At 37.2% G+C, this 20,985-nt stretch overlaps 4 protein-coding genes, 1 long non-coding RNA gene and 2 pseudogenes across 9 annotated transcripts; 2 read left to right on the top strand and 5 right to left on the bottom strand.

Moving 5' to 3' along the window:
• Positions 1-2,946: 2,946 nt before the first annotated feature.
• LOC130509583 (putative F-box protein At1g46984) lies at positions 2,947-4,795 on the bottom strand. Its single transcript, XM_057005732.1, has one exon. The coding sequence runs from the start codon at positions 4,780-4,782 to the stop codon at positions 3,649-3,651; it is 1,134 nt and encodes a 377-aa protein (XP_056861712.1). The 5' UTR covers positions 4,783-4,795; the 3' UTR covers positions 2,947-3,648.
• A 296-nt stretch (positions 4,796-5,091) lies between these two features.
• On the bottom strand, positions 5,092-7,949 carry LOC130508998 (protein EMSY-LIKE 4-like). Of its 2 annotated transcripts, none has more exons than XM_057004507.1 (10): positions 7,619-7,949; positions 7,099-7,307; positions 6,906-7,015; positions 6,574-6,814; positions 6,262-6,486; positions 6,090-6,158; positions 5,751-5,987; positions 5,592-5,660; positions 5,437-5,500; positions 5,092-5,336 (listed from the first exon to the last, which is right to left on the bottom strand). In XM_057004507.1, the coding sequence occupies exons 1-10, from the start codon at positions 7,644-7,646 to the stop codon at positions 5,290-5,292; spliced, it is 1,299 nt and encodes a 432-aa protein (XP_056860487.1). In that variant the 5' UTR covers positions 7,647-7,949; the 3' UTR covers positions 5,092-5,289. The 2 variants fall into 2 exon arrangements, with proteins under 2 accessions (XP_056860487.1, XP_056860488.1); XM_057004508.1 differs by having other exon boundaries at positions 5,092-5,333.
• A 177-nt stretch (positions 7,950-8,126) lies between these two features.
• LOC130509990 (protein BCCIP homolog) lies at positions 8,127-9,661 on the top strand (annotated as a pseudogene).
• A 34-nt stretch (positions 9,662-9,695) lies between these two features.
• On the bottom strand, positions 9,696-11,940 carry LOC108844744 (F-box/FBD/LRR-repeat protein At3g26920). Of its 3 annotated transcripts, none has more exons than XM_018618039.2 (5): positions 11,819-11,940; positions 11,354-11,493; positions 10,434-11,268; positions 10,225-10,350; positions 9,696-10,118 (listed from the first exon to the last, which is right to left on the bottom strand). In XM_018618039.2, exons 2-5 carry the CDS (start codon positions 11,365-11,367, stop codon positions 9,840-9,842), a joined length of 1,254 nt encoding a protein of 417 aa, XP_018473541.1. In that variant the 5' UTR covers positions 11,368-11,493; positions 11,819-11,940; the 3' UTR covers positions 9,696-9,839. The 3 variants fall into 3 exon arrangements, with proteins under 3 accessions (XP_018473541.1, XP_018473542.1, XP_056860482.1); XM_018618040.2 differs by lacking the exon at positions 11,819-11,940 and adding an exon at positions 11,710-11,809; XM_057004502.1 differs by lacking the exon at positions 11,819-11,940 and adding an exon at positions 11,569-11,681.
• Positions 11,941-12,064: 124 nt separating this feature from the next.
• On the top strand, positions 12,065-13,624 carry LOC108846732 (uncharacterized). Of its 2 annotated transcripts, XR_008943143.1 has the most exons (4): positions 12,065-12,174; positions 12,257-12,745; positions 12,829-12,904; positions 12,992-13,624. It is a non-coding gene; the product is annotated as an uncharacterized LOC108846732 (long non-coding RNA). The 2 variants fall into 2 exon arrangements; XR_008943142.1 differs by having other exon boundaries at positions 12,065-12,745.
• A 584-nt stretch (positions 13,625-14,208) lies between these two features.
• On the bottom strand, positions 14,209-15,322 carry LOC130508996 (F-box/FBD/LRR-repeat protein At3g26920-like). Its single transcript, XM_057004505.1, has 2 exons — positions 14,974-15,322; positions 14,209-14,882 (listed from the first exon to the last, which is right to left on the bottom strand). The coding sequence occupies exons 1-2, from the start codon at positions 14,982-14,984 to the stop codon at positions 14,279-14,281; spliced, it is 615 nt and encodes a 204-aa protein (XP_056860485.1). The 5' UTR covers positions 14,985-15,322; the 3' UTR covers positions 14,209-14,278.
• A 1,554-nt stretch (positions 15,323-16,876) lies between these two features.
• Positions 16,877-20,985, bottom strand: part of LOC130509989 (protein EMSY-LIKE 4-like) — a 6,378-nt pseudogene continuing 2,269 nt past the window's right edge.

The following is a 20,985-nucleotide window of genomic DNA, read 5'->3' as shown; positions in this document are numbered from 1 at the left end:
CTCCAAGGTTTCTGCTCTGGATATTACGCACCAAATCAAAGAACCCAAAGGCTGGATATTACACACCAGCAGAATTGAGAGAAAACTCAAAACAGAGAAGATGATAAAAACGTTGATTGATTTCTTAGTTTCAGCTGCGTACAATAATAAAAGGAAAACGCCAAAACTAACCTAATCCTAAACCAGAATGGTTTAGTTTAATCCTAATCCTAAACCAATTTCGAAATTGGTTTACCAGAAATTAAAATTCTAATTCTAATTGACATTGGTTTACTGGTTCAAATTAAAAACAAATTGAAATAACACTAAACCAACAGGCTGGTCTATTTTCTCTGCAGAATATCTCTCTCTCCTTGCTTATCCACGCCAAAATAAGGCTGAGAGTAGCTTGTCTTTGACCCTTGGTCTGATCCAGTTCCCTTTAGTCTCAGTTGGCTGTTCAAGTTGTTTCAAAGCTGTACCAAGTGTTCTTCTCTTCTCTCTGTCCAGAACTTCATAGATCATCCCAATGAGACCTTGAAACTTCCTATTCAGCCAAGTTTTGATCAGTGTCTTAGCTGTGTCATACCATGGATCCAATCCCTTGAGTTTGAGCCTGCTTAGGATCACACCATCCTCTCTCCCTTCAAAAGGATTTGTCCTCAAATCCAAGTTTTGTAAGATGGTAGAACCCTGATCATCTCCTGGATCAAATACCCAGCACTGCAATCCTTTTCCATGCTTCAGCAAGCTCTTGGAACCTTGCTCAATCATTTCCAACTTCCTTGCTCTATCAATCACGCCCTGGTTCTTGTCTTTGCACACACACACCTCTTCTCCTGGCTTGAAAACAAAGTGTTGCAAGCCTCTCATGTGCCTTAGAATGTTACTGCAAACAAGCAAAAACCTTACTGATTGATCTGGTTGCTTAACTAGCTCCTTCTGGCTGCATAGGAGAATACATCTGATCTGTCTCAATACACCTGGGCCAATGCTCATTATAACTTGATTCTCATGCTGCATAGAGTCTGGTGGTCGTGTGAAACAATCACCATAGTTCCACTTAAGCTTTGGTCTGTTCTCAGCATGTATAACAAGTTGTTCTGGCCTGAGATGATGTATCCAAGTTTGCAAGTCATTGTCTACAGAATGTAGCCACGCCTTTCTCTCCTTATCCTTGCCAAAGCAGCTTGTTTGGATCACACCATCCTCTCTCCCTTCAAAAAGATTTGACCACAAATCTTGTTCTTCAAAAGTGAATGAACTTTGTAAATCAAGCTTGAAGGCTGCTGCTTTCTGTTCCAGAATTTTGTGACTTTCTCTAAACACACATAAGCTTCCTCCAGGTTCAAAAACAACTTGTTGCAGACCCTGGACAACTCTCAGATGCTCCACTAAATTGAACTGAAGACATCCCACAGATCTGATTAGTAAATCACAAGATAATGTCTTAAAGTTATCACCTTGCTCAACTATTGAAAGCACCACTTCAGGGGCTTTAGGTGACCCTCCAAGAGCTCCATCTTCTTGTTTTGTTTGGTGAAGCACGTGGTCACACTCAACTTGTGCATCCTCCTCTTGTTCCAACTGATCAGACAAGCTATCTTCTTGACAATGAATAACTAGTTCTGGTTCAGTTTGTTTGCCCTCTCCTTTGGCTGTGATTGATGACTCTTCTTTAGTAGGTTTAAGACTTCCTTCAAAGCCTTTGTTAAGGGACTTATCTAACACCAATTTCATCTTCTCAGCCTGTTATGGTCGTGGCTGAACATCAGGTTGCTTAGCTTCTTCATGCGGCTTTAGATCAGCAGGTTTCCTTCTCTTACTATCTGGTCTTGTTGGTTCAATTACTATCAAACCCTGGAAAGCTTGAAGCAAGTTTTGTCTCAGGTCTTCTTGGAATTGTTGGCTATGAAAATAGTCATGTTGTGCCCTCCTCTTTGCTTCCTGGACAAGTTGATACTCTCTCTCAAGCTCAGCCTGCTCCTTGATTCTTCTCATCTCTTGCCAATACTCTCTTTTTGCTTTGAGTACAGCTCTCTCCCTAAGGTTTCTGTTCCTCTCAATAGAAGACATTGTAGATCTGATGGTAGTTGATAGATTTCGTGATTTCAGAATAAGAACACAAACCCTAACCTTCAAGAGGCTCTGATACCACTTGGTGCAGCCCTGGATAGGCTGTCTCTCCCTGGATCTCTTGTAGGTGGGTAGATGCTTTGATAATCCTTGCAAACAGAGAATCAAAGACTCAATCTGCTTCAAGGCTTGTGGATAGTTGATAGATGTTGATGATGAACTTTGCTAAAGAGCTATGGATTGCTCAGAAGCTGTTTTGCTACTCAAAGACACAGAATCACCCTGTATTGTCTAAGATGGATTCACAAGGAATTCCTTCCTTTAAGTGAGATCAATGTTCTTAAGCTGAACAGAGAAAGCAAGAGACAAAAGCAAGCAAAGCTGCTGTAAAATTCTTAGATTCAAAGTTGTTTCTCTCTTGGCTGCTGCCGTGAGTTTTAACACCAAAACAAGTCTACCCTAACCAAATTGGTTAAGAATTTCGAAATCCCTCCCTAATCCCAATTAAAATTGGTTTACTAATCCTAATTTGTCTCTGGTTTGAATTAAATGAAAACCAATGAAAACCAAATAAGTCCAGCCCAATTACATTGCAATTAAATTAAACCAACAGGCTGGTTTATCTTGAACTCTCCCTCTTGAACCAGCTTCCACGCCCTTGATCAAGTCTCCAAGACTCTTCTCTTGCCTTCTCAGCCTTGCTTTAGTCACTGGTCCACTCCACACACTAGCTGGTTCATTGGATAGATCTCTCTTGCTAAAGTTCACTTCATTATCATCAGCTTCTAGTCCCTCTTCTAAGTCAATCTCTTTGGTATCACCTTTATCCCCTTGCTCAGGTTCAATCAGCTCTTCCTCATCAGACTCACTCAGCTCCTCTTCAATGTCTCTGCTCATGGCTACACCACTTTAGTCACTGGTCCACTCCACACACTAGCTGGTTCATTGGATAGATCTCTCTTGCTAAAGTTCACTTCATTATCATCAGCTTCTAGTCCCTCTTCTAAGTCAATCTCTTTGGTATCACCTTTATCCCCTTGCTCAGGTTCAATCAGCTCTTCCTCATCAGACTCACTCAGCTCCTCTTCAATATCTCTGCTCATGGCTACACCATCCCCTCCTCCTTTAAAAGGATTTGACCTCAAATCCAAAACTTGTAAACAAATAGATCCATGATCATCTCCTGGATCAAATACCCAACACTGCCATCCTTTTCCATTCCTCAGCCTAGCCTCATAAGAACCCAGCAAGGCTCGTTTCTGATCTTGCAAGAACCCCTTTGGAGAGTCTGGTGGTCGTGTGAAACAATCACCATAGTTCCACTTAAGCTTTGGTCTGTTCTCAGCATGTATAACAAGTTGTTCTGGCCTGAGATGATGTATCCAAGTTTGCAAGTCATTGTCTACAGAATGTAGCCACGCCTTTCTCTCCTTATCCTTGCCAAAGCAGCTTATTTGGATCACACCAGTTGCTCTAGCAAAGGAGGCTATAACCATATGCGTTTATTTTTTTTTCATATAAAATAGACACATTGATCAAAACTTAGTTTAAAAACATGGTTACTGGACAAAAGAAAAGCAAAGCAAAGTGTCCTCAGAGGAACCTAATGTTCTCAATGTAACCTGGATAACAAAGCCTTGTTCCACGTTTCTCATCAGTCTCCACTCCTTGAATCTCCACTTTTCTTGAACTTTCTTTGTTAAAATCATAATAATAAACGCAAAATGGCTCAATATCAGCTTCCTTTAACGATCGTTGAAACACCATAAGCTCGCCGGTATGAATCACTCCGTTAGACACTAGGTGATTTCCCAATTCACGAGGATAACTAAACTTCATGCTCGACCATTGCTGCTTCTCAATATCCTCAAGAATCCACAATCTTATCTCATGTTTGTAATAAATAAACTCTACACCTCCCAGTCTTCCATTGTAATTTACAAGATTGGAGCTGTTTGATTCTTCTGGTGCTTTGATCAACTCCATCTTCTCAGACCTAACATCGAACTTAACTATGTTTGACTCTTCAATTCCGTAGTATATAACACCGTCAATGCATATCCCTGGGTAGATATGACGGTATATATATGCCGACGTGTTCTCAATCTTTCTCCACTCTTGTTTCTCAGATGAACTCACGGTGCAAACATAATGCTCCTGTTGGTTATCTACTTGAACACTGCGGTATCTCACGCACGTTATCACACACAACACTTTGTATTGATCTTCCACTGGATCGTACCCGAGAAGTTCGTACACTTTTCTTCCCTTGTTTCTAACGTCAGGCAGTTTCACAGTTTGTCTGGTGATGGGATTACAAACTGTAATCGAGTTACAAAGGCCTGTTGAAGAAATAATACCTGTGAAACAGACAAAGCCGTTGACAGGAAGAGAGGAAAAATAGTAGACGTCTCTCGAAGGGGAACGGGTCATGTCGTGTCTAGCGATGGCGGTGGAGGTTTTGTCATTGATCTTGTGTTCAGGAACGGAGAATAAGAAACGCTTTCCGGGTTTAGATAGCTCGAGGACTAAAAGGAGATGAGGCCGTGTCTTTGACCTAATCAGAAACGTGTCCACCAAGTATTTGCTGCGGATGATAGAGAACCACTGTTTCGACACGGATTGGAATCGGATGATGGATTTTGCAGGAAGTAGAGAGAGTATATCGACGATGAGGTCGACAGGAATGGTTGTTGCGAAGTTTCCAGCATCAGCTACTTGTTCCATGGTAGCGGCTGGGTGGTGGTCTCAAATCCACAAACCCTAAACGCTCTTGAAAATATAAATATAACTAACCTAATTCTTTAGTTGTCGTTTTCATCACGCAATCTAGGACACGTGACCAATTGATTATTGATAGGCTTTTAGTTGGGCCTACTGGACATATATTTTATTCTATCCTCATGAATCCATTAATACAAGGGTTACAAGAGCTTGGTTAAGCAAAATTTGGAGGACATTGAGAGACAACAATACAAAGAGGAATAAGAGTGTGGGCAAGTGCCTCTACCGTATGGTGGCTTGTGACAAGAGACATAAGAGTATGTTTTGGTTATATTTTGATGATTGAAGCCGTTCCACAGAACATTATATCCAGCATTTGGGTGTAAAGCTAATCTCTAACGTCAGCAAAAAAATTACAGTCGAGATACCAAAGAAAGGGCAACATCAAAGAAGTTAGAGACTCTTTTGACTTTCCATCTCAACCAACCAGTGTTTACTTCTTCTTCTTCATTAGCTACTCCTTATGGTCTGCATTGCACTGTGCCTTGGCAAAACTGCTTGATTCAATCAAACACACAAGTTTAGCGATGAAAGCCACCTTCTGTACAAAAGACCTGAAGATGCTAAATGCTCTGGTATATCACACTAAACACTTACCGTTCTCTCCATTGGATATATCTCCAAGCTTTGTTATTGCACCCACAAGCGCACGTTCTTGCTCCTGAATCAAAAAGGTAATATAATCAATAATTTGAGGCTTTTGTATGTATATAAACATTAAAAAAAGGTCTTTGTCGTTGTAGCCATCAGACCTCCAAAACTCTCTTAGCCATTTCAACTTCTTGAGGATCTGGATTGTGTGAACCAAGAACTCTCTCCACCTATTAGAAAAAAAACCATCACCGTTTGAGAAATAACAAATACATTATACATCACTGTGCAACTCAACCTTGACAACAATTAGTACCGACCTCTCTGATTAGGACATTGGTCGGACGGAGACGTATATCGACATGTTTCCTTTTCCCACTTCCATTCTGTGATGTTCTGAGATCGTTTTTGATAGTGGTCTTCGCCAAACTGCTTCCTCGTTGTGGAACATTGTTAGGTCCTGTAGTTCTGTTCAGACCATGGCCTTGTCCGTTGTAACCATATCGATTACAAATCCCAGGATCCTCTCCTATCCACTCAATATCCCCAGGAGATATCTGTACAAAAATATTAGAGATCTTGGTTACCAAAAATTAACATAAAGAATTGTTGATCATTGTGTTTTCCTCAAACGTTAAATGATCAAATAAAGAAATTACCTCTGCGAGTTTAACCCATTCCCATGCCTCATTAAGTGTTCCAATGTCATAAACTAAAGCATGACGGCCCTAATAAAGATTATAAAAATATTTAAACGTGTACAAAAAGGAACCTACTAACTGCATTTTATGATAACAAAGAAACTGTATCCTAAGTTAAGAAGCCACACACCTCAACTGGATCATACTTGGAGATGGAAGCTTCGTAAAATGTATTGTCTTCTGGCCACCTTGTTCTAACTCTTCTTCCTACAAAAGACTCAGGTCCAGTTCCTTTTGTGGGTTCACTTGAACTGGAAGGACCAGATGGTAATCTGTTCATGACTTGCCCTCGTGGAGGTTGTTGATCCGGAGGATGGTAAGGGATGGGTTTTATGGAAGACGAACCAGGGAAAACCTAAGAAAAGAGTTATAAAAAAATCGTTTCTCATAAAAGAAAAAACAAACAAAAGATACACAACATTATGACTTTTTTTTAACTCACTGGTTTATGCTTTTTGGCCTTGAAAATGGGAACAGATCCTCTTTTAGCTGCGGATGAAGCCAACGGGTGAGTGGGATCAGCTTGAGGGTGAGAAGAAGGTGAAGAACTGGCGAATGGTTGGGAATGAATTGGCTGGTTCGGTTTGTGCCTCTTGATAGAAGCTGAAGCCGAAGGGCTTGGCAACGTATCATGAACCACTTGAGCAGCATTGCGTTGCATCCCTCCAGATTGTCTCCATTCCCTAATAAAATAGAAAGCATAATTGACAGAAAAAGAAAGAAACGTTTAACTCCTCAACAGAATAAATGCTCAAGAATTTAAGCTTCTCTCGCCTTATCTTTCGTATAGTATCATCAGCGTTTACACGAGCAAGAAGCTCTCTATGCTCCTCATGCGATACTCTCAGCTCTTTACGCATTTCAGTTATTAGACCCTCTTTTTCCTGAACAAGACACAAAAAGAGATGTCATCATTTCAACTAATAAGATAAAAGAAGAGAGCGAGAGATTCAAGGAATAATAATACCCAAGTGATTGCATCTGCTTGTGCTCTAAAGGCTCTTAGAAGAGAGAAGTATGCTTCCTTCTCGATATGGTGAATCTGAGCTTCCATATCAGCAGCAACTTGGTCATACATGTAAGATGGAGGAAGAGTGGACGGTCTTCCATTGGTAGACACACTACTCCCTCCTCGTGGAACCACTCTATGCGATGGAGGCAGATCATCATCTGTTCCTGCAAACAACACACATTCAATCAAAAAGATCAAAGTAGAGAGTTGACACAAACCCAACAAAACCCACAATGTATAACACTACTTTAACGGAGAAAGTCTAAAGCTTTCGTAAACCCTAATCAACATCTCTTCCTGTAGACACCACACATTCAACCAAAAGGTTTCAACTTTTAAGATCAAAGCAGAGAGTTAACAAACCCACAATGCATAACACTACTGGAACGAAGAAAGGCAGGAACTTTCGTAAACCCTAATTTCAGAGACTGATAGAGAAGAAAGAAGAACAAGGGAAGTGTTTTAGGGAACTAACCACTGCTATCAAATGATTCGTAGTCCATCACAGAAGCTTTGATCCCAAAATTCTTGAAAGATTAGTTACGGAGATGAAGAAGACGAATCCAGAGAACACACACACACACACACAAAAAGAAGAGCAACGATTCGGGGGTTTGATTTCAATTTGACTAGAGCAAGACTCGATTTTGCCTCCTTCCTCTTGACTGTGAAAGGAGATTCTGAACAGTTCCTTCCGTCGTGAATCAGAGCTCCACTGGGGGAGTGATGGATGATTCAGCTTTTTAGAGATTACAGATTTTAAGAAAGCTTATTTATTTCCTGCAATATGAACAGCACAGAGAAGTGGCAGTAGATTCTTTCTCCTTTTTAACGAGGGAAATAAAACGCCTTCGTTTCGATTTGCTGCTTTTTCTTGGGATTATTCAGCCCATTCATAAATTAAAGGCCCAATTATATGGGCACGACGGGCCTCCTAGGCCCTAGTTTTGTAGATGAAAAGCTTCCTTGTTTGACCCTTTTCAATGTTTGATCTTTTTAAGGGAGATGTTCAAGCGGACTTTGAGTTCTTTGATCCTAAACCTACAGACTTTAACGGAGTCAAAATTCTCATGAAGAACTATCTCCATGACAAGGAGTGGGATTTGAGCAGTTTTGTTGATCTGATATTGGAGCAGAAGAGAGTGGGAACAGTTGTGAAAGTAGCAGATGAGGAGGAGGATGAGTCAAGTGTTTTCTGTTGTCTCTGGCAAGGTATAAGGAGAGCATAAAGTGCTTTAGAGAGGTTAAAGAGTTTCTTCTTAAAAAGTTTGTTCAGAGAAGGAATGTAGCTAGTGATCTAGAACTGGCTAGTAGAGAATAAGTCACCAAGATGTTGGTTTGTTGGTATCTCAAAGAGTGATGAATCTTCCTCCACAACTTCTTCCTCCACTGTATGAAATGGATTGTTGGCCACTGAAGACGAGGTTTGGATCTTTTAAGATAATTTTCTTAGGTAACTTTTTTTGTGAGTAACAGTTTTTAAGTGTTTATGTTTGTATAGCCTACAGAGGAGCTTCGAATCTCATTTCGCTTCAAGTCATATCTTCTAGTCACCAAGTAATCTTATTTTATTACCACAGTAACTTGTTTTGTTTGGTTTCCGAATCCTTTCTCATTGTGATGTTTGATTTTGGTTATATAGCTGAAGGATCCTAAGCAGAGGAAGCCTCTTCGTGGTGGTGAAGCAGACGATGAGGAAACAATATCCCTGAAGTCTGAAATTGAACTTTTTCTGGAGGTAACTTGATCTCTCTCACATTACTTGCTTACGAAGTAACAAAAAAAAAAGCATTTGTTGAAATCATTTTGCATTTTGCAGCTTAGCTCTTGGTCTTTCACATTCCAAATGCGCTCGCAGCTTGTTACTTCTCACGAAGTAAGTTTCTATCTACAGACTAGACTATACACTTTGGTTTTGGTTTCAACTGTTTCTGAAGATCTCTACTGTAACCTTTGTTTTTTTTTTTTTTTTTTACATCCTGTAATCTTTGGTTTTTGATGGCAGATGTAGAAGTATCAGCTGATGGCTGTGGAGGCAAAAAGGATTCCTTGTTATGGTCCACTATCCATACTCCAAATCAAATGGTCAGTTTGTGTTTCTCGACACAAATGTTGAAAGAAGGAGAAATGAAGCTGTTACAAGTCCAATGATCATTGGAGAAAGGCAAGCACATTCCTTCCATAAACACCAGAATGTGTTCCTATGGATTATGGATTCAACTCTAGTTTCGGAATTGAGACATTGGTTGTGTATACAAGAGCACATTTTTTTTCATGTCAAAGAAGCGGGAGAAAGGCCTCAGCAAAACATTAAGTGCTCATGACAAAAAAAAATGTAAACTACTGAAAATATCCAAATCTTCTGAGGTTTTAAGTTCTTGAACAGCTCAGGACACGAAATACAGAGGCTGAGAACATTTTCTTAGACATGGATATTCTAGTGTATTTGTTTAAACTCAAGTTTTGCATGAAACAATATACACCACTTTCTCTGGTTTAACTAAATTCTTATGTGTAATGTTTCTGTTGTGTACTAATGAGGATATCAAAAGAATCAAAAACTCAGTTTTAAGTTACCAGATACTAAAATGTAGCAAATGCAAGAGCAATGACTGCTCTAAGAAATAGTCAATTACACAAATTAGGAACCATAATAAGACATAAAAGAAAGTCCAAGCGTATGAAGATGTGCTGCATCACATTATTGTTATAAGCTCAAACTCACAATCATCTGGACACCATCCTTCGAAGTCATGACACACCTTAAGTCTATCTTTCTCGGGAAAATACTCGTCGAAGGAGGTGCGGTCAAGGCGCAAAATAACACTTTCCAAACTCTTTGCATTCGATAGGATGTATTTGGCCACCTCTTCTCCGTATGTTAATCCCCTTACCAGCCAATCTAATGTCTTAAGATGAAGCAAACATTGAGGAACATGTTTTGGTCGCTTCCATTTCACTTCACCAAAGTGTTCCTGAAACCAAAAACCATTATATAATATTAATAGATTATCAAACTCATAAACCGAGCTGCTGCGTAATTTTTTTTTTCTTTATGAAAGATGAACTTGCAGTTCTTACAATGATCTCGAGAGCTTGTAAATTAGGAGAGTTATCAAGCATGACCATTAGTGGATTCCAGGAATCTAGATGCTCTGTAAGCAGCTGCAAATGTTCCAGCTGATTGAAGATGCTACCAGCAGGAACCTTAATATATGCGCATTAGGCAGTAGTATTAGTAGTAATGATCCCATAAACAATGTAACGATTCATTACAAGAAAAAACATACCTTCAGGTCTGATATACTCAAGGAAAGGCGTTTGACTGAAGAGAATGATTCTCCCATTAGAAAATCAGCATGGGTCCAAATATTTGCCTCCACCACCTCAGGTGCATCAATCATCATAAATTCAGATCCGATAGGATTGCCAATCGCATCAATCGTCAACTTTTTCAAAGAAGGAGTGTTTATCACGTAGTCAGAATTATCAAAGACGTTATCTTCTATGGTTAGCTCCTGTAAAGAAGGCACGTCAACAGTGAAAGTCTCCACACCATCATGACCCCATCGAGCAACAAACAAATCTTCAAGACTAACACAGCCAGCTAAAAGGTTCTCAACGGATTCATCGTCGTCTTCGTAGAACAAATCTTGAAGGTGCAGAGTTCTAAGAGACTTGAGACAAACGGGAGAAGGGACCTCAAGAGCAATGGAACCATACTCACCAAGAACTTTCAAGGTTTCCAGAGAGGGACAGTTATCCAAGATGATAGGATGTCTGTTGGAATCAGGGCCATATAGTTTGAGTACCAACTCACGCACATGGAGTCCACATGCGATTCCAAGTAACTCTCCAAAACCATCCATACGATCACCTTCAACATCAAGATGCAAACTCTGTAGATACGGAGCCTCGAGTGAAAGCATGGTCCTCCGAACACTATCAGAAAACCTCTGAATATCATTGCCACCATTGTAACTAAACGTGAGCTTGTGGACCATCTTCCAAAGAGACCGCCACTGTTTAGACAGAACACTGGTGGCTACTACATCTTTTGTTGTTGGAAGTGAAGACAAGATCTTCACAAGTACAGCATCTGGCAACTTACTGATCCTATCCAAGCTGTAATAAAAAGAAAAAAAAAACGATTTGGAGCTGCTTAAAGTTTGAGAAACACAGAACTAATCAATTAAAGAATCGAACTTACTGCCTTCTTTCCATTGTGGTTGAGAGAGAGAGAGAGAGAAAGAGAGAGAGAGAGCTCAGGGGCAGAGGCTAAAACATTCGTAAACCCTAATTTCAGCGACTGATAGAGAAGAACACATTCGTAACCCTAATCATCTGTTCCTGCATACAGCACACATTCAACCCAAAAAGGTATCAGCTTTAAGATAAAAGTAGAGAGTTAAAGACAAAACCTACAATGTACAACAACACTATGGAGCTAAGAAAGGCCGAAACTTTCCAAAACCCTAATTTCAACGACTGATAGATAGAGAAGAAGACGAGAGAATGAAAGATGTCAAAAGACTTCGTTGGTTTATTCATTGATGATACACATACATATAAAGGAGAGTTCGTTACGTGAAGTAAGATCTTCCTAGGTTACAGGATATTTTACAAACTAGAATAAGAATATTCTTTCAGAGAAGAGTGAAGTTAGAGAACTAACCGCTGATATCAAACAGGACTTGTATCCCCAATTCTTGAAAGACTTTGTTTCACGGAACAAACCCAAGAAGCAACAATTCGAGGGTTTGATTTCAATTTGATTGGAACGAGACTCGATTTTGCTTCAGCTTTTTATCTTTCCTCTGGACTTTGAAAGGAGATTTTGATCAATTCCTTCCGAGCCCATTATTAAATTAAGGCCCATTGGCTACCATAACGGGCTTTTTAGTGTAGCGTAGGCCCTAGATTTTTTTTTTTAATTTAAACAACGGCGTCGTTCGTGTTCTTGTCTCGTCTCTTTCTCTCTCTGTTTGATCCTTGACCACAAACTCAGTAGAGCAGGAAATATATTTTTATGTGAGTTTGTGTATCATAGGTCTTAGTGAATTAGTCTGGAAAGTTTGTTATCTGCGAATTTGATCGGAAACCATTGTTACAGAGAAACAGAGGATCGGTGACGTGGCAAGTTTGTTAGAGTCGTTAGAAGCTGGAACGAATAATAAGATGACGCTTGGCAGTAGCTGTTGATGATGAAACAGAGTATAAAACTCAGTTTCTGCTGTTTGTTACATTCTTTCGAAAAGTGTGTGTTTCTTCTTGAACCTTGAGTAATTTCTGTGTAATTCTCAGTTCATTGTGTTTTTTTTTTGTTTTTGTTTTTATTTTTGTGTTCATTGTGTTTAGATTCTTTCTTTCTTCAGTCCAGAATCTATACCTTGGATATTGTTTCATGAACGGTAGTTTGATATCATAGAGAGAAACAGAGTTTATCTCTATCAACCATCAGGGAGAAAGTTCTGAAAACATCAACCTTTAGCACTTTCACCGTTAATGCAATCTCTTTCTTTAGCTTCAAAGTTGAGGAGGCGTAAAATGCATCATCATCACCAAGAAGACTCTCAACAATGTTCTGTAGAGGTGTCTTTCGGTGAGTAGAAAGTAATCTTTTTTAAATCGGAGAATTTCGATTCAGAAAACATTGTAGTGACTTTATCATTCTTGATTTTTTAGATGCAAAGCTTCCAAATTTGTCTGAAAAGGGGCAAAGGAACAGCTTTTAGACTCTTCTGATGAAGAAGACTCTCAGGTAAGTGTTCGTTTATACTCATATGATGATGAAAAGCTTCGTTATTCATGTAGTTGATCTTGCTTTGATTTTTTTTCTGTGGCTTAGAACAATGAAAGAACATTGCCTTCAGGACGCGTAAGTGTTCCACATGCTGTTGCGTGGACAACTGTTGCTGGTACTTGGGTGCTTGTTTCCGTGGGATTATTGTCTCAGTTATAAGAGAGATTGTGAATCTAATCCTTTTTTTTTCCTTTGGCGACAAATATGATGGCTGCTGGACTTGCATCTGCCAATGACATGTGAGGCTCAATGTTGATCCGATCATTCTAAGGATGAGAGCTTTGCAAACACTTGGATGTGCAGAGATAAAATATAGATTCTTCAGTTTTGCATTGGTTTATCGGAGGGATGGAGAATGCACCGTTCTCTGAGTGGTTGCAGTTTCAGATGGTGATTGTTTAAGAAGGAGACGGTCCTTTCAATTGCTCCCGAGACTTGTAGTGATTGTGATTTACTCAAAAAAAGATATGATAAACAGGAATCGACTCCAGAGATTGTTCGTATGACAGAGTCAAGATATGTAAATGTGGAGATTGACAGAGTTGTCCAAATAGAACAAGCACATTCCTTCCATAAACACAAGAATGTGTTGCTATGGATTATCGATTCTACTCTAGCTTCGGAATTGAGACATTGGTTGTGTAATGTTTCTGTTGTAGTAATGAGATATAGATATATCACAAGGTTTGAAATCTCAGTTTTAGTGTTTGGTTATAGAAAGAACGTTAACGTTAAAGGTTCAAATGATTGCTCTAAGACATAGTCAACTACACCAATTACGAACCATAATAAGACATGAAGAAAGTCCCAACCGTATGAAAGATGTGATGCAAGCATCAACTTTATGTCGATATAAGCTCAAACTCACAATCATTGGACACCATCCTTGGAAGTTATGCCACACCTCAAGTCTATCTTCCTCGTGAAAATCCTCGTCCCCGTTGCAGTAGAGGCAGTCAATGCGCAAAATAACATTTTCCAAACTCTTTGCATTCGTTAGGATGTATTTGGCTACCTCTTCCCCATATCTTCTTCCCCTTACGTGCCAATCTAATGTCTTAAAATGGAGCAAACATTTAGGAGAGCTGCTGCGTAATTTTTTTTTTTAATGAAAGATGAAACTTGCAATGCTTACACTGAGGATTTCTAGAACTTGTAAATTAGGAGAGTTATCAAGCATGACCATTAGTGGATTCCAGGAAGGTAGACACTCTGTCAACAGCTGCAAATGTTCCAGCTGATTGAAGATGCTACCAGCAGGAACCTTAATATATGCAATTAGGCGGTAGTATTAGTAATAATCCCATAAACAATGTAACAACAACAACAAACTCAATTCATTACAGTGAAAGTCTCCACACCATTATCGCTATTTCGAGTAACAAACAAATTTTCAAGACGAACACAGCCACTCAAAAGGTTCACAACAGACTCACTGTCGTAGAACACATCTTCAAGGTGCAGAGTTCTGAGAGAAGTTAGAGAAACTGGAGAAGGGACCTCCAGAGCAATGGAACCACGAAGTTTCAAGGTTTCCAGAGACTGACAGTTATCCAAGATGATAGGATATCTGTTTAAACCTGGGCGAGAGAGTTCGAGTACCAACTCACGCACGTGGAGTCCACATGCGATTCCAACTAACTCTCCAAAACCATCCATACGATCATCTTCGCCAAGTGAAACATCAAGATGCAAACTCTGTAGATACAGAGCTTCGAGTGAAAGCATAGTCCTCCGAACACTATCTGAAAACCCATGAATATCATTGCCACCGTTGTACCTAAACGTGAGCTTGGGCACCATCTTCCAAAGAAACCGCCATTGTTTAGACAAAACAGCTGTGGCTACGACACCTTTTGTTGTTGGAAGTGAAGACAAGATCTTCGCAAGCACAGCATCTGGCACCTGACTGATCCTGTCCATACTTTGACCACACCTGTAATTAAAAAAAAAACGATTTGGATCTTATAGTTTGAGAAACATGGTTAATAGAATTAATCAATTACATACAGAATCGCAACTATTACCTTTTCTTCATTGTGTTTGATAGATAGAGAGCTCTAGAGCAGAGGCTAAAACTTCCGTAAACCCTAAGCGACTGACAGAGAGGAAAACGAGACAAGAGTGCTTTGTCTACACAATCCTAACAAGAACTAACCGCTACTATCAAAACGACTTGTATTCAATCACGAAGCTTTGATCCTCAATTCTTGAAAAGACTTGTTTCAAAAGCCGAGATAAACAAACACAAGAAGCAACAATTCGAAATCCTACTTGATAACGAAGACAAGAAGAATAAACCCGAAAGACTGAGTTCGTATGCAAAGCTATTTATATGAACTTAACAAGGTTGCTTGAGAGATAAGTAATAGGTGTTATTGATTGTGTGTTCTAAAACGTGCACTGAGGGATACATATATATATAGCAAACCAAAGAAGAGGTTTAACTATATAGAAAAAGGAAAAGAGATAAGTATAATAAGGAAAAGTAGTATTTTGAACCAAAAAAAAAAAGATTACTCAAATAACACTAATCTTTGTTTTTATTACTAGGTTAACACTTATTTTTTTTTATTTACAAGACTGTTTTTGTACCCAAATTGCCCTCCTGTTCTTTGTTAACAAAAATTATATTTACCAAAATTGCCATTACTATTTTATTTTAAAAAAACAATTATTTTCGAAATTGGTAAAAAGTATGCCGTTGAAAACCTGCGATAGATGATGACAGATTTATTAATTTCTGGCAAATTTATTTTTTTCCCGCAGGTTTATCACGGCCGACTTAATATCGTTATAGACTTTTATAAAAGATCTGCCATACATTACAACATATATATTTAAATTAGCAGATTTTTTTAAGCTGGCAGACTTTTATAACAGATTTTTGGTCCCATGATAGCAGATTCTTAATATGTGAAAGACTTTTTCGGATCTATGATTTTTTTGGCAGACTTTTTATATCTTGGCAGATTTTCTATATTAATGATGGCAAACTTATATTATCTTACTTGAACTTATGATGACAGGTTTGTAATATGTTGTAGACTTTTATAATAGCATGCATATTATTCTCATAGACTTTTTATAATCTGGCAGATTTTCGTGGTTATGAGATCACAAACTTATATTTTCTTTTTTATAAACAACAAACTTTTTGAATCAGTATATTTCATTGCATACTTATAAGCTAAATACAAAACTAACTTTTACGTGATAGTAAATTTTACTGGACGTTAAAACAGGCTTTCAAGGAGTTATACAAAACTGACTCTTATTTGTAGAGATGCTCTATTGACAGCTGCCGGTTAAAGCAAAAGTTGCACTGTTTCTAATCATCCGTTCATGTCTCAGTGGCACTTGCCAAACAGTCACTTAGACCCTTCAGTCATAGAGGAGTTCACCGAACCAGATAACAACAACATCATAGAGTTTCTTCACAAAGATAACTACGTCAAAGAGTTTGGCTGCAGAGACAAAAGTGAAGGAGGAGATTTGGGGAGGACATGGTTTCATAACTTGCAAGTTGAAACACACGATTTTGGGGTTGAAATTGAAAGGACATTGTTCCAAAGCTCGCTGAGAAGCTGTTATTGATCTTACACAATGAGATTGAGACAAGAACAATTATAGCACTACTACATTCAATTAAAATGTCATGATAGTTGTCTGTCTATAGAAAGATTTGTGTCTCGATTCTTTTTGTAAATATTAACAATGATTGAACTAGAGCAATAAGCAAGTCTTACCGTTTACGTTTACAAAATACACCAAAGTGTAAGCTATGTTGCGATCTAAACAGTCTCAAAGAAAACATCAGACATTAACATAGTTGTGTAACACTTGTGCACACTCTAAAGTTACAGGGGTAACAACTGAGAGAAAGAGAGAGAGAGGGAAAAAACCAATACAATGAAATTATTCAAAACACTAGAACTCAGTCTTCTGAGTTAAACAGGTGGACTCTGGCTCTGTCAGTTGATCAATGCATACTGTAAAAGAACATTCAGACAATCAGTCACAAGGTTAAATCTTCGGTACTAAGTTCAGGCGATTAATCTTTTTAACATCCTCTCTGATTTTGGACCTCCAGTTGTCGATATTGCTTGATGCAGAAGATGTCTTGTTTGCCTGTGGACAAGAAGACTCTCCCGTGTTCTACTCATTGGATTCTCATAATCATCAAGCTCGACCAGAGCCAGTAGCAATGACAGCAGCTGAAACACCAAAAAATAACAAATATAAAAGAGAGAACCTTTAATGGCTATGTATCCCACGAAAGCTGCTTCAAGTATGATAAGAAGAGTTTTGAAAATTGAATACTAACACACATGTCAAGGATCAAACTTGCTAATAACTTTCACATTAACAGAAGCAAATGAGTATATACATAAAGGATTCTAAACACAAGCAGCAGTACTGATAGCTTCAGCTGCTACGAAACCAATGATAATGACAATGCAGACCAAAATCCCAATCGCCATGAAAGAGTAGATAAACCTACATTTGAATTAGAAAATTAAACTGTGTCAAAAACACAAAACCCATAATGATATGGAAATATGTAGGAATGATGAACACGATTCACAACTCCGTAGAAAAGAAATTCCAATTCAATGATACCGAAATTTCTGAGATTCAAGTTCACTACCCTTGTGAATCAAAATTTTTAGTGGGAGAGAAGGGTGAGAAGAAGATCGAGTCTGGGCAAAATCGAGTCAAAACGCAGAGATTAATCAAGAGATTTAGGGTTCATGTAAAAGTGGCTGTCGAAAGGGAATTTTTTTCGTTTTGTTTATGACTGTTTTTAATTACTACCCTTTCTAGTGTATTTTTAATTGTTTAGGAATATTTTTTAAAATTTGGTTTAATTCATTTACAATTGGGTATTTTGGACTTTGACTTGCTTTTTCTTTCTTTCTATGTTTTTGTATGTTATTCTGGTCATTACACAAAAGATGTGTGTTATTATGGGTACTTTTCTCAAAAAAAAAAAGGAAAAGTAGTATTAGCTAACGATAATTAAGTTTGTGATTTATCATGTCACACACAATTTAAATAAAACAAGAACAAGACTCGATTTTGCTTCAAATTTAAAATTATCACCACCGCAGAACACAGCCCAGCGCAGCACTCGCCAGCCTGTTTTTCTTGACGCTCGCGAGGAATAAAAGGAACGCTGACCATTTGAAATTTCCGTGCGGTTAAATTTGCTTCCGTCCCACTGTGACTTTCAGTCGCTGCCGCTGGTTTCTGCGTTGACCAAAAGAACAAGGCTACTCTGTCCTTTACACTTTGGCGCATGTGAGGCTCAATGTTGATCCGATCATTATGAGGGTGAGAGCTTTGCAAACACTTGGATGTGCAGAGATAAATATAGATTCTTCAGTTTTGCATTGGTTTATCGGAGCGATGGAGACGGTTCTTTCAGTTGCTCCTGAGACTTGTGGTGATTGTGACAGGAATCGACTCCAGAGATTGTTCGCATGACAGAATCAAGATATGTAACTGTGGAGATTGACAGAGTTATGCAAACAGAACAAACTGACTTTAAGAGTTGAGCAAGAAAGCGTGAAGAACCAGACGATTCCAGAGAGTGATCATGAATATTTACCATTTTACATAATGTGAAAGAAGTAGAGGACCATTTGAATCTGTTTTTGGACTGACTTATGCTCTGATTTTGGCCTTCTTGATGATCAGTTTCTTCATCAACGAGACAAATTATACAACTTACATGTCAAGAAAAAAAAAAGAGAGGATGAATTATTAGTACTAAATTGTGGAAGAGCTTGTGCTCATGACAAAATTGTTTGTACACCAATTGTGGAAGAGCTTGGTGCTACAGAAAATTTCCAGATCTTCTGAGGTTTTAAGTTCTTGAACAGCTCAGCCTCAGGACACGAAATACAGAGACTGAGAAAATTTTCTTAGACATGGACATTCCAATGTATTTGTTTAAACTCAAGTTTTTTTTTTTTTTTTTTTTAAAACTCAAGTTTTGTATGAAACAATATACACACTTCTCTCTGGTTGAACGAGATTCTTATGTGTAATGTTTATGTTGTAGTAATGAGATAGATATCACAAGGTTTAAAATCTCAGTTTGAGATTCTCCGAGTATTTGGTTATAAAAAGAATGTTAACGGTTAGTTTTTCGGTTAACAATCTATACTATTATTGCGAAGTGTTTTCATAACGGAATTCTCAAGTTAAAAGTTACACTGATTAATATTGTTTATATCCCTAATGAATAAACATATAAATTATTCATAAAATAAAAACGAATTTTAATTTTATGATTAGGTAACTGATTAAATTAATAACAATAAGAATTATCCAAAAATTAAAAATATATTTTAAAATAAAAAATTAGAGTGATTAATATTGTTTATATCTTTAATGGATAAATATATAAATTACTTACAAAATAAAAATGAATTTATTTTTTACTACATAAGTAAATAAAATTAATAATGAAAAATCTAAAAATATATTTTAAAATAAAAAATTTAGAGTGGTCAATATCATTTATACCGTTAATGAATAAAACATAAATTAACAACAAAATAAAAAAACTAGTTTAAATTTTTTGATTAGATCAATTATTAAAATTAATATTTTTTTTTCTGAAATGTTAACTTTATAACAACAAAAAAGGTTGTACAATCTCATGATCCTAAACTAAGGGATCAAAAGAAATGGAAACAATGAGAGGAGTTTCGAGCACAAGAATGCTTTACTTTTGTTGGAGAAGAAAAAAAGAAACAAGTAAATGGACAAAACAGAATCAGAAGAACACGACGAGCTCTAATATTAAAATTAATATTAATAATAATTATCTAAAATCTAAAAATATATATTAAAATTTAAACGAACATATATTAATCATATTATTTTAATAAAAATATATATAAATTTTATTTCAATCTAACAATAAATGTTTTGATATTACTTTTTGTAAGTAAATTTTTATTGTTTATGTTTAAATAGTATAGATGAGCAAAATATATGTAATGGAAAATATAAATAATGGAAAAGAAATGGAAAAGATGAGCAAAATATAAGTAAAAATAAGTGTACAAAAAGTAAAAACAAAAGTATAAAATTTCACAATCAATTTTTTAATATGTTAGTGTTTTCAAAAATTTAATAAAATAATAAGTATACATATTTTAATAAAATATATAAACTAATAAATATTCGTTAGAAAATTGTGCCCGCATATGCGGACAACACACCTAGTAATAAAATGTTGCAAATGCAAGAGCAATGATTGCTAGTCAACTAAACAAATTAGGAACACCATAATAAGACATAAAGAAAGTCCCAACCGTATGAAGATGTGCTGCATCATGTTATAAGCTCAAACTCACAATCATCTAGACACTATCCTTCGAAGTCATCCCACACCTCAAGTCTATCTTCCTCTCGGGAAAATCCTCCTCCTCGTCGCAGTCAATGCGTAAAATAACATTTTCCAAACTCTCTGCATTCGATAGGATGTATTTTGCCACCTCCTCCCTGTATGTTGATCCCCTTACGTACCAATCTAGTGTCTTAAGATGAAGCAAACATTGAGGAACATGTTTTGGTTGCTTCCATGTCAGTTCAGCGTCATGTTCCTGAGACCAAAAACCATTATAATAGATTAATATCTATCTATCTATCTACTATTTTGATTTTACTGAATCCTTGAATTTTAAATATCTATCTATCTACTATTTGGAAACATGGATAAGAAGATAAATGATAATTGTTTAGAAATATAAATATCAGATTAAGTACTTCGTTTTATATATACATTTAGCCATTACATTTACAATAAACTAAGTATTTCATTTTCGTTTTTCTTTTTATTTACATATTATGCTACTGCATTTAAAATCAATTTAAAATGATTAACTATAATAATTGTGTTTTTTGTGGTGAAAATAAAAACACAAACTGATATATAGTATTTTAAATATAGTATTAACTTATTTAGTTTAATCAAATAAAAAATTTCGAAAGTTCAATTTTCAAGAAAAAAAAATATC

Source organism: Raphanus sativus, chromosome 3 (assembly GCF_000801105.2).
Source record: "Raphanus sativus cultivar WK10039 chromosome 3, ASM80110v3, whole genome shotgun sequence".
Taxonomy (NCBI): Eukaryota; Viridiplantae; Streptophyta; class Magnoliopsida; order Brassicales; family Brassicaceae; genus Raphanus; species Raphanus sativus.
This window is presented reverse-complemented; position numbering and strand designations above follow the sequence as displayed.

Excerpts from the sequence above, each read along its gene's own strand:
- LOC130509583 (XM_057005732.1), bottom strand. The coding sequence starts at position 4,782 with ATGGAACAAGTAGCTGATGCTGGAAACTTCGCAACAACCATTCCTGTC.
- LOC130508998 (XM_057004507.1), bottom strand. The coding sequence starts at position 7,646 with ATGGACTACGAATCATTTGATAGCAGTG. Across the intron at positions 5,988-6,089 it reads AATGGGTTAAACTCGCAGAG|ATATCTCCTGGGGATATTGA; the intron begins GTAATTTCTTTA and ends ATTTTTGTACAG. Across the intron at positions 5,501-5,591 it reads TGGCTAAGAGAGTTTTGGAG|GAGCAAGAACGTGCGCTTGT; the intron begins GTCTGATGGCTA and ends TTTTTGATTCAG.
- LOC108844744 (XM_018618039.2), bottom strand. Across the intron at positions 10,351-10,433 it reads TGAGTATATCAGACCTGAAG|GTTCCTGCTGGTAGCATCTT; the intron begins GTATGTTTTTTC and ends GCATATATTAAG. Across the intron at positions 10,119-10,224 it reads TACAAGCTCTCGAGATCATT|GAACACTTTGGTGAAGTGAA; the intron begins GTAAGAACTGCA and ends TTTTGGTTTCAG.